The sequence below is a fragment of the Lissotriton helveticus genome, chromosome 9, assembly GCF_964261635.1.
Source record: "Lissotriton helveticus chromosome 9, aLisHel1.1, whole genome shotgun sequence".
Classification (NCBI taxonomy): domain Eukaryota; kingdom Metazoa; phylum Chordata; class Amphibia; order Caudata; family Salamandridae; genus Lissotriton; species Lissotriton helveticus.
Genome location: NC_136070.1, coordinates 539,464,726 through 539,477,547, shown reverse-complemented (window position 1 = coordinate 539,477,547; position 12,822 = coordinate 539,464,726). Strand labels below are relative to the sequence as shown.

General features: G+C 43.2%; 1 protein-coding gene across 4 annotated transcripts in view; it reads right to left on the bottom strand.

Moving 5' to 3' along the window:
• DPF1 (double PHD fingers 1) overlaps positions 1-12,822 on the bottom strand; it is a 548,769-nt gene that overhangs the window by 354,789 nt on the left and 181,158 nt on the right. For all 4 annotated transcript variants that reach the window (XM_078660411.1, XM_078660408.1, XM_078660410.1 and 1 more), the window contains exon 2: positions 3,953-4,113. In XM_078660411.1, coding sequence (XP_078516537.1) covers positions 3,953-4,113 — 161 coding nt within the window. The remainder of the gene's footprint in view (positions 1-3,952; positions 4,114-12,822) is intronic.

Here is a 12,822-nt window from a genome sequence, read left to right as displayed (position 1 = left end):
GCTGAATGTCTTCAGGTGCCTGAGAGTCCGAGGGTTGATTAATGCTCGTGCTCAGTCCAGTATACGCAACAGAAATTCTGCGGGTAATGGGTTCCCTCCAACCATGGAGAGGATCTGCCAGTGCTTGGCTGAGTTGTGAGGTGTTGCCTTCAATCAATAGGTGTGTTCTTGTCAACAGTTTGATTTGATTCAAATGTGAGTAAAGCTCTGTGAGTTGACAGCTCGGCGACCGAGGAGGAAGAGAGATCCTCAGGAGGAGCTTTGGTACAAATCAAACGATGACGCTGCATGGAAAAACAAGTGACAAAGATGGCTGTTGCTAGGCAAACTTGGAGGGCTTGTGAATGCTGCAAATCTATTAGAGGTTACAATACCTTCAAGATACAAGCAACACAGTAAGTGGAAATTGGTAATGGAATGTCTAGCTGCATGTGGTGGGACGTGGAAGGTACCCTGGTCAATTTTCATACCCTTGCAGTGACAGCCCCTGGTTTCCCTAGTTGGTTTGCTATTTTATGCTCTATGGCCTTCCTCGTGGTTCTCTTCAGGGATCCACAGTTTAGTTCTCTGTCACACCAGTTTACTCCTCAGATGATTGTAATGATACACCTAGACATTCAAACCAAATGTAGTTTAGGATTTTGTCCATCTGTTTGATGTTGCAGATACTGTGACCCAGGCTGAAAGTTACCTCACTCTCGTAGTTGACTTAGATCCAAGGTAAAAAATAATACATCATTCATTGAAATATTTTTCTCCTTGTCACTGCTCTTCTGGGCAGCAGGGTTATTCACCAAAACATTACCTGCAAAATATTGCCTTGAGTTGGAAATTCTGTCCATTCCACAAGCTCAACCCAGATTTGTTTAGCCTTTTGCTGAACCCTATCTTTGCTTGCTATAGAACTCTGTTCACTTTACCCCTTCCATCCAGTGGTAAAGAACATGTGCTCCTCCTTTCACCATGATGAAACTGGAATACACATGATTGGTGCATTTAACTTACCTATAAGTCCATAGTATATTGTACCAAGGTGTACCAAGGGCCTGTAAGTTAAACATCACAAATGGACTGCAGCACCCATTGTGATATCAACTACAGTGACAATGTAAACCTGACTGCAGGTCTGCTACCAATAGCTAGGTTGTCATTGGAAATAACCCCTTTTGATAGCCTTCACCTTTTCTTTTAAATATTTATATGGCAACCCTAGTTAGGCTTTATTACTCATTAGGCAGTGTGCATGGCATTTAAAAGTTTAATATTAAATATGTCCTTACAGTGACTAGTCCTTCAAACCTATTTTCACTGTTGCTGGGTTGGCTGTTCCACAGCAAAGCACACAAACCAATGTTAAATATTGTGTCCTATTTTCACTGTAACAGGGTTGGCTGCATAGGAAAGAACTTGGATGCAATATTAAATACGAATACTGTATCTCGGGAATGGGACTAGTTAGAAAAAGTAAGCAACATTTTTAATAGTTAATCAATTCAAAGGTGAAGTCGGATATTTTCTAAAAATTACGCAAAAGTAACTTTTAGAAAGTTACCTTTGCCCTGCCCGATGTCCCTACAAGGTAAATCTACATTTTACTCTCCCACTTCTGCCAGCCAGTAATTAGCATTTAAATAGTTGTGAATGAGGTATGAACTTACTCCTAGGAGCAAATGATAGGCTGACTGAATGGCCAGAGATGACCAATCTGGAACTGACAGGATATGCAGGGGAGGCTGGGAGAATCCTTTTTGACATTAAATTGTCATTTCCTGCTTGAATGCTACATCCTGCTGGACAGGTCTTCTGAGGTTTTTCATATGACACTTGGGGCTCACTTAAAAGAGGCCTCCCTGTCAGAGGCAAATGTTAGCTGATACTTGGGCATGCATTTTTGCTTGGTATAAGTGTGGCTTATGTCATATACATGGTATGAGTTGCTTGGTGGATGAAGTTTTTTATAGAAGCTCCAAACTTGATGCTTACGGTCAAGAAAGCTATTGAGAACTAAGCTGTTTTTTGTCTTTTATATGACTTATGTGACAGTGGCTAGAGTGATTAGCAGAATGTACTTAAAATAATGATTTGCTGGTGGTGTCACATTAACATGCTGTGGTTATTGGTTTCTGTCATTCATGTCACACATGGCCAGTATGGTGCTTAATAGCAGTAATATCCCCCAACAACTGACTGCACAGTGGAAATAGTACTTAGATTAGCAATGGTCAGTCAAGTGAGTCCCTGTAACATGGAAATATCATTTTTATAGCTTCTTCTTTAGAAAAATTAGCATTTTTTATAGGATTTTGTGACTCATGGGTTAATATACATAGGATGGCATCCAAGTTCATGTACATTTGTTGCCAAAGCCTTCTGTGGTTCCACGTGGGTGTGTGCACAGTACACCAGTGTCAAGAGGGTAAAGCAGAAGGAGCACAACTGAATCTCCAGCCCTGCTCTTGTTGTAAACCTCATCTTTGAGAAATTACCAGCTGCTCTTCTGGCAGAGGGAAAATTGTTCATTGCAGAGGGAGGCCGTCGGCAGATCCAAGCTTCTTCTAGATGGACAGCATCGCCATTCGCCAGACTGAGACAGCAAGCTGCTTCAGATATCTTAATTTCTAAGGGGCACTGCTTGACTCACCATGTTTTAAGTACTTACGTCTGGAAATGGACCTAGTGTATTAACAGTTTCATCTGCCTTACACAAGGGATATTGTTACCAGTAGCAGAGTTGTTCTGGCATGTGTTTGACCAGCTTTTTTGAGGGAAGGGCACTTGTACAGTGTTGTCCACTTGTGGCAGGGGGGCACATAACCATCAATTAGAAATGATGCACTGCAATCCGTGCAGCATGCATTATGTGGCCACATCCCAGGAAACACACATAATTTCATAATTCACACATTAGACACCACCTACCCCCGTGGGTTCTCCACTGACCCAAATAAGGTTTACATCAGAAAGCTGACTGTATCTTGCATGCCTCGTCCTCGATATAAGCCATCTTTCATTCGCTTCTATTCTCTCATCACCAGAAGGAAGCTTTGGGCTCAACTCCTGGATAATCTCTTCCTTCCTACTTTGGATATCTATTTTATTTTTATTTTTATTGGTTTACCTCCTCTGCTCTCTGAACATTGCAAAGCGTACCCCCCCCTTTTCTGGGTACTTCCCTAACAAGTATTTTTGTTATTATTGTTTTATTATCTCTGCTGTGTATCCATTTGTAAAGCGCTCTGATACCCACAAGGGTCATGTTCGTGCTATAAAAAAAATCAAAATAAAAAATGATCCCTCTATTCTCTTGCCACACTTCCACTACCCTCCAAACATCTCCCTATATGGGAAACAAAGGATGTGTTTGACCTAGCTTCACAATATTTCCTTCTCCTAGATTGATACCTGCTTTTACCTGGCTGTCTTTCTGAGCCTTCAAAACAAGAACCATCCATGTCCACTCTTTATCTGCCAGCACATAACGTAACTCTCAGCTGGCATCACCTGTTGCTCTATAACTCCTCTGGAGCAGGAACAACATTTCACCCAAGACAGCTGTGACTTATCCCTATGTAGGAGCCACTTTCCATTTATCCTCTCTGCCACCACACCTGTTTTGCCAGAAAGGAACCATCCATCCGTCACATTGACTTCACTTTGTCCTACCAGACAGCAAACATATATAACCAGATACACTTGTACCCTTGCCACAAGCAATTAACCACTTTTCACCTGGCCCCACCAAACTTGTCCATAGAGCCACTCATCACTTGGTTCTGCCTCTTTTACTTTCCATCAGTAATCACTACTCACTTGACCGCCACCTCATTTTCTTCTACTTCGCAAGCGATATCTCCTTTCTACTCTCCTGCACCTTGCTGAAAGCTGTCCCTCCCTTCCAATACAAAGCCCCCTCTCACCAACACAAAGCCGCCTCGAAAGAGCTGCTTCTCACCTGGTCCTCGATGTGTCTTCTCCATCCATATATAGCAGTTGTTTTGGGCCACGCCTGTCTGCGAGTCGAGGAAGGGGAGGCGCATGCTTCGCTCAGCGCATAGGCGTGCATTGTAACTCCGACAGTGCTCAATGGCTTCGCGGTAGAAATCCTCTCCTAGCCTGTCAGGGGACCAAAGAAAAAGAGAACGATTGAGTTGCTACTAGCGGTGAAAAATTCTAGGTCTAATTTGCGAAATTCTTCAATGCCCACAAGTAAAAAAAACATTCTTACAACTTGGCCACAAGAGAACAAAATACAGACTCATATCCCAGCAACTCTGTCCACTGCTTTACATTGTTGGTATACTACACAGTACTAAAACCCTCAAAGGTAGCAACCACCAGATAGGTCTTCTGTGATCAGTATGAGGAAACATAAAGAGCAAAAACAAAATTGTCTTTAGGTCAGAAAGAGATTCGTTTGAAACCACAAAACCCAGGGGCATAGAGACAGGATTACTGTGTTTTTATCATACCAAATAAGACTAGAAAAATATTGTGTTGCCAAAATATAGAGGCCTAACTATCAAGCATCAAAATAGCAATGTATTTGGTGAGCAACGTATGGGTTGCATGTCTGATGTGTGAGTTATGGATTGCAGTTGTAACCATAATTTGTGAATTTCAATGGTTTTCAATTTCAAATTTCCAATCATGAATCCACTTTAACCGTTCCTTTTTAGTGCATTTCTACATGCATACAATAAGGTGTAGTAACAAAACCTAACCATAACTCCCCTTTAACCTATTTTTCCAATAATTAAAAAAAATGTTTTTAATCAAAATATAACATTCAACAGTTTGCTGCACCAGACCAGCCATGGACTGTCCTCAGCAGGGATTGACTGTGTTATCTGGCATGTGGCCAGGTCCTGCGCGCAATCTACCATGTGCAGCCAACCCGCCATGGGTGGCCAAGCTTCTCAGCGCACAGCTGCAACGCCTAGCCTAAGGCCCCACCGCCGACCCCCACTACAGACAGCCATGCATATGCTCCACATCACCTTGACTACTGCCAGGCCCCGCACCAAACCTACTGCTAGAGGACAACCCCTGGGTGTGGCTGTTGGCCAAGTGCATCTTTAGTAAAACAAATTCTTTATTTATATTTTTTTTAGCGTTAATGAATCCACTGTCAGATTCATGGAACCAGACACCCCCACAAGAGTCCGAGAGATCCAGGGAGGTTTCACAATTTGTAATTCTCTTTTTAACTCCATGTAGGCTGTCCTGATATGGGCCTCAGCATCAAGTTTCGCACACCCTGCCCTTTTATGCCCAACCTGTCACAAAGTAATGCATGTCATAAACACCCTGCACTGTGTTTATTCTTTCAGTGAATCCTGAAACCCACCCAGTATTCCTGGTGAACTTGAAGTCCTTTGCTTTGAACATCTCCTGTATCAAAAGACTGCTCAACCAGATGACAGGTAAAAGCCAGAAAGGAAATGATTATGTGAAAATCTGTAACAATTTTGGACTGAAGTGGTCTCCTAATTTTGACTCAATGAATTTCACTGATCCCCTTACAGAAGTCAAACCAAATTCCAACACTAAAACCATTTTCTATTCAATCAAAGGGAAAGCCAATACTAATGCTACATAACATTCTTAAAGGAAGGCTGCCATTTCCTTGGAGGATTCTCCTTTTGCCGAGATTCTGGGAAATTAGGAATTAAAAGGAAATTTATAAGAAAGAAGTGCTTATTTGGCGTGGAGTGATCTCCTTCAAGAGATTGCTAATGGAAAGGTAAGAGTGGTAAGTGGTTTCCTCTCTTTTCTACAAGGATATTTGTGTCAAAATGCAAAGATATGGATCACTAGCTTCCACATCACAGAAAGGGTGTCGAATCAAGATACAGAATCTACTCCACTTGAAAACGTTACCATCTTTGGCCCTCATCAACAGCGGCCCTGAATTTGGAGGACAATATTCATGCCGATTCCTGCATGTTTTTCCTCTATAATCTGCCTAGAGATTTTATCTGCTTTACACAGGCACAGTCTTCTGGTGAAATACTTCAGACTTCCTTTATTCCCCAAAACTTGAAATTCTGATGAGGCTGGTAACTTCTGTTTACTGACCCCAACATAATTCTTGGGCCAATCACAATGAGGTCCTTAGTAACCAGCTTAATTATTTCCCTCATAATTTCCCTTCACAGTTGTAGGTGGTTAAAGTGGCCATAATATTAGACAGATATTTCCGCTCCATGCCCCAAGTGTCCTGTGCTAGAGAAGTGAGGCAAGAGAGACACGTTAATATTTGATATTTCAGGACATTTCCAGAGCCCATCAGCTCCTCTAAAGTGACCTAATACAGATATTAACTTAGATTTTAATATAGTAATAGTTCTATAAATTCTATATCCTGATAATAAATGTTTCATCAAAACATATAAAGACATGAAAAACACTGAATCAAAGTAGAGATAATGATTCACTGTGTTAGACATGTGACATGCAGGGTCTATGCAACAAGCGCATCAACGTCTTGGAAATATAGCCAATTGTAATGAGCTTGTAACTCAGCGTGTAAAAGCAATGGTGAGCTGGTGAGACTCTACACACACCAATGTTGCACTATCAACTGCAGTGCCTGTTTTCTCATTAATAGTACTCTACGTTGGAGCGCTAACAGGCATTTTATGAGATAGACCGTTGCTATTATTTGCTAGTTTGCTACTCTTCTATCCCAAATAGTCACACAGAGAGAGATAGTGAGACAAAGAAAGAGAGATACAGAAAGAGAGAGAAAGATGTGCTTCTGTGTATAATGCTCAGCTGGTCAGAGAAATTTCAGTTGAATACTGCCAGTGAGAGAAATGTTTTCTTTTCTTTCATGATAACTGATTAATAGTATGAGGTTGCATAGGTGCAATATATGGCTTTTGTGTACCCTGGATCTATATCGCAACAAAGGGGTTCTGGGGAAATCATACACCAGCAGCCCGTAGACTATGTAGTTTGTCAATGTTAAATTATGTCATGTCACATTACACTACATTATGTGACCTTTCAGACAGCTCATCAACCTAAAAATTATCTGGCGCTAAATAAAGCGATAGAGAGGTTGCAATATTACTCCAGTTACAAGTTATTTATTTTTGTATTAGATGTTTATTTAGGTGCCATTAGCTCAGAAACAAAAAAGGAAAAGGTTGAATAAAACAGAAAGCAAACTTTGTGGTTACACTATATAAACAGAAGAGACAATATTTCATTAAGTAGATAAGATTTCAGCTACATAAACGTTGCCTTCTTCAAAAACACAGTCTAGCAACGGAAATCAGAACTCTGTTAGCCAGACAGGGCAAACAATGGCACTGAATGCAATTAGAATGTTCAGATTTCATGAACAGACTTCTGATAAATAAGAAGCAGTGATTATGCTGAGAGATCTTGAAGTCAGTGAGACAGAGCATATATATAGTGGAGCCTAACTGCAATTGGAATGTTCAGGTTTCATTATTAGACATTGGATTAAACGATGGACACAGACTGTGGTCAGAGACAGTAGAAGCTACTGCCAGCACGGGCAAAATTAGCAATGTTGCATTTTATGTTTTTATGCAAATTTTATGAATTTCCCCGTAAACGCTATCTGGTACCGCTTTTAAAGAAACTTAATTTTGTCAGATCGGACCTGCTGTGATGTATTTACAATTATAGCATAGCGATAGCATTCTTTTTGTATTAGAATTTCTGAAATCAATTGTAAAGTATAGAAAATACATGGATTTGTAATTAATTTTATCCAAATCTTTTTTTGTATACGTACTTATACATTTTAGTATAATCCGTGCTGCTATAAATTGCTGCTAGTTCTGTACTATTGTATCTTGATGAGGATTCCTTCTTTTTAACAATGAATTTTGGATTGCTGTATTTTGTACTTTTATGGTTTGCAAACTAAACCGAAATAAAAGTTTTTATTGAATTGAATTGAGCAATGTGTCTTGATTGCATTTCGAATGTTATATACACATACAGAGAATAGCTCTACATTACCACCAAGTGTTTCTAATTATATTGTTAGGCATAACTCTGGTACAGAGCCCCTATCATTCATTTCTAGAAACTCATAATCAACTGCTATGACATAGCAACAGTTGATAACTTAACTAGTTACCCACTGTTGTGTTGTCGTAAAGGCCTTCCAGGCCAGGCTGAGAGGCCTCCCTGACAGCCTGTCAGCGCAGCGCTGCTCGTCTGCTTTGACTGAAAGTAGAAAGCACAGTGGCAGATGGGAGAAGGAAAGCAGGGAAGATGGTGGGAGTTGGTCAAGAATGGCAGGTAAGTTAATTTTTTATTTCACAAAAAGGTCACCCGAGTCAACGGTGAAAGCCTCCCTGGACCACTCAACCTGAGTTATTTCATGGTCTCTATACTTTTTCCTGTCTGTCTAATCACTTTTTGACACACAAAAGAAGTTGAAGGGATGTCCTAGCGCACCTACCTACCAGGTGTCATTTTTCATTATTGGACACCCCCACGCTATCCAAAACCCGGTTTGATGGAGAGCAGGCCTACACCCTCATATGATGGAGGCACTTTTTAAGTTAAAAATCAATAAAATCAGGTTAAAAAACAATGTGGTAACCCAGTGTGAATTTTACTTAGCAGAGTGCCACTCTGTATTAAAACTGGGTGTGGAGTAAAGGGGAACTAGTACCGCAACCCAACTAAAGTGTTGACATGTTTCTACCAAGGCGGCTCCAAGAGGCCACGGCATTCATCAGAACATGCACAGGATCCTATAAAAATATACACCACTTGCATAAACTGTTAAACCTAGAAGAAAATACTTGCAACTGCCGCTGTTCTCAGGTCCGCTGGTCACCCAAGCAAGGGTAAACTGAACCCCATGAACAAAAGCCCCAGAAAAACCTGTAGTCACACTTACACCAAGGAGCATCCCTCTCCGTTAGCTCAATGTTCACAGCTTTTCCTCCCTTTGGAACACAGATGGTGAACAGAGGCTGTGTTATGTATGGCTCCTCCATGACTCCTCTGTCACTGCGTAGCAGCTGAAAGCAGGGGTAGATGATTTTAGGGGCCATACATAACATACAATTATGGATGGGTAAAAAGTGAATTAAAGGGATATTTTTCTCCTTGGGGTTCGGAGTCACATCTAGACAACTCAAGCTTTGCTCAAAAGAAAACCCCTCGGTGAAAAACATTCCGGATTACCCATCTATGAAACTAAATCTACATCACGAGGCAGGTGGTTAGTAAATGTCACCTGAACCCCAAGATGGTATTATAAGAACATGCTGTATTTTGCCCTTTATGTTTTTTTATTGCATGGTTATTTTGAAGGATGCTAGCTTGCAAAAGGTGTAGGGAATGGTTCATTGAACATACCTGAATTACTCTGTTTGTTTTCTCAAGTAAAAACAGAAAAAAAGGTTTTTTGCTTATTACAGAATTTGTCTGCAGAAGGAGGGTAGAGTTAAAGCAGTTCTCTGCAAAGTGCTAATGACAATAGGTAAACATTTTAATAGAATGCTCATGACTTATTCACACATGAATAGAAAATAGCCTTTTAGCCTGCCACAGTGGGCTATATCAGCCATTTAAGGCTCGCTCCAGCGTTAAAGGCCCGAGCCGAAGGGAGCGGGACTTTAATGCCGGTATACCCCAGCTACGGAGGGATATAAGGCTATTAGAACATTCCGACGCTAAAAGGCAAAATGTTCTAACAAATAAAACAAAGGCCTCACGGAGCCCTTGTGCATTGAAATCCCCTGAGGAGTGGTGAGGCCTTTGTACACAGCAATAGCTGTGAAGGATAACATTGGAATGTTGGCGCTCTTGGCATGGGTGTCCGCAGACATTTTTCCAGGGGGGGGCAAAATGTTAACGTCATCACCATCCTCCGACATGATGTGTGCCGGGTGGGGCACAAGAAACACTGGGGCGCATAACTGGGATAGACTCAATTAAATTCCAGGAATCCAGGACATGTGTCTGACCCTGCCACAGGCCAACAAACACCACCTGTAGGGAAAACGCTAAACTTTCTGACAAGGTGCTTTATCTCTGTCTGTTAGGTGTGCAGACTTCCAGGTCCTCGATCCAACACCAATCAAGGTTGTCTTCAGCCCGATTCGATTTTTATCAGAATACTTTAAAACAGCCTATGATTAAAGCACCAGATTAAATATACTGTATGCACAGTGTATGTTAGGGATTATTTGTAGCACACATATTTACCAAAATTGGCTTCTTGGTGCTAGAATTCATGATAACTTTTATCCAAAGTTAAAGCACAACGTCAAAGTTAGTAATAAATAATGCAGCAATCACACACGCTAGTGATGCGCCAATGGGTGCTCCCTTTACTAGAATTCACCGGGCATTGCTAAATTTTATACACATTCAATTAATTTATACAAAATAAAATGTAAAGGTCCAAATGTTAGCTATATTTTTTAAAAGAAACTTAGAGTCCCTATACGTGTAGTCAATGTCAAACTGACAACGTGCGCACGTTTAGGGATACAATAATGGCCAGCTCCCTTATGCGGAAGCCCGGCACCGTAAATGTGTGGCACATGCGGCGCCCGCAGCGGCCGCTCATCACAGGTCCAGGGATGCTGAGTCTTACACAGTGGTCAAAGTGGGGGAAAAAAAGTAGGGGAACAGTGGGTGGAGAATCAGAGGGCGGGAATAACCCAAGGATTGGATCTGTGGGTGGAGCCAGAGGTGTGGCCAGAATGTGCAGACATCCCAATGTTTAGTATTTGTTTGGCATTTCACTGCCCAGTTTAATCAACCAATGGATACACATGATTATTTAAGGTTATAATGAGTTATTGACTGTGAGAAGTTGGCCTGATGTGCAGTGCTCACTGTTCTAGTGATCACTATATATCAGTCCAAACAACCCTTATTGATGATTGGTTGTAAGTCAACCTTATAGACCAGCTATCCTAGTAGCATGGATACGAGCAGTCTAAGGCTAAGACTCTAGAGGGCGTGTTAAGCCAGCTGTTTTACCATCACATTACCCCTTGAACACCCAGTGAAAGGACACCACACAAGTTGTTATGAAAATAAACAGTGTATTTATTTATAACAAGACTACCCTGGCTCTTTATGAGACAGGGAGCTAAGCACACAACAAAACTCTTATAAAAATACTTAAGTTAGCACAGTATACACAAATGCCCGAGGGGCACGAAAAACCATATACTCTGAAAGTGGAATGCGAAATTACTAGCAGGTAAGTACAGTACTAATAGGCTTTGGAATCGCTAGGACTTGGCTATAGAATCGTTAGATTACTTCTAGGAGGCCCAGGGGACTCGGGTGCAGAGTGTGCACTCTCACGCGGGATGCGGGACAAAGTCTATGATAGCTAGTAAAGTTAAAGTTAGTGTTCACGGGCGAACCCGACCTGGTAGGGAGAAAACGACAGTGGATCCTGACCCTTGGATAGTGAGGCTATGCTGGGGCACCGAAATGCCGAAGTTACCTAGCCCAGGGGCTGCAGCTGCATAGGTCTCAAAAGACGTCGGGAATCCTCGTAGACGAACCAGGAGCCTGGAAGAAAGATGCTGGCAGGCGACCAGTGAAGAGAGTTCCAGTTGATCCAAGCCTGGATCTTGAAGATGGATGACACCTGAAAGCAGAGGGGACTAAGTTCGTGACTACTAGCCAGTAGTCAGGTGGCACCAGGAGGGCACCGGATGGTAGTCACCTCGGCTAGGTGAGTGGGCGACGCTGGGCTCTGCAGATCTCACGGACCAGGAGGCGTTGTCGGCGACCAGGATGGAGGGGCGAGCTGTCCCACGATGGATGAAGCTGTCGGCGTCGAAGAGCCCAGGATTGGGCAACAAAGCCTTGGCTAATTCAAGCCCACGCGGTGGACTCAAAATGGCGTCTGGAGTGGACCAGGAGGGTCCGGGGTGCTCCTCTTCTGGAAGGGAGCAAGAGCCAGTCTGGAGCAACCAGACTAGCAGCAGTGAAGTCGTCGGGCGTCGTTCAGAAGGCCACAAGCCAGCGGGCTAGTAGCCAAACAACGCGGTGAGCAGCAAAAAGCAGAAGGGCCCCACGCCGATCGTGGAGATGCTGGGGGGCTGCTCTTCGGTGCTGGAGCTGCTCAGGGTTGGGGCTTCTTGGACCCCAAAGCACTCGCCAGGAGATTACTCGGCGGGCTTGCTGTGAAGAAGTCGTGCAGTCCTGGCAATAGTCGGTCCCTTGAGGTCTCGTCGCACTCACGGTTCTCAGCTTGGCTGTAGAGGTGAGTAGAGGTCGGAGGTGCCAGGGAAGCCGGGTCTTGTCGAGCTGGGCAGTCGGATTCCGGAGGAAGGACTTGCAGCAGACCGCAGTGTTCTTAAGGTGGTGCCTGCGGATGCAGGGTGACTACTCCTTAGTCACAAGGGAGAATCTTGAAGAAGAAATCTTGATGTCCTTTCGTAGAAAGTCGTGTCTTGATTCCAAAGATGATCTAATCTGGAAGGGGGACAGTTCCTACCTTTATCTGGGAAAAGGGGGCTGGCACGCGACTAAGTCCTGCCCTATGGGTGGGACCAGGAGGGGGGTGGTTACACCCCTCTCCTTTGGCGGGCTTTCCCCAGGCCAGGGGCTGGAGTGCCCCTGGAACTGGTTTCAGCCGGCCTATGCACAGTGAGCACCGGGGTGCCACTTGCAGTCACCTTCCTCTGTAGCCCTGCCTACCTGGAATACACAAAACCCTGTCTGGGACGGTGCTGGCACCGCCCCTGGCAGGAAACTCTTTGTCCTTGCCTCCTGCTCTGGGAGGACTCCCAGCAGCAGGAGGGCAGACTTGTGTCTCGGTGGCAGCATCCATTTTGT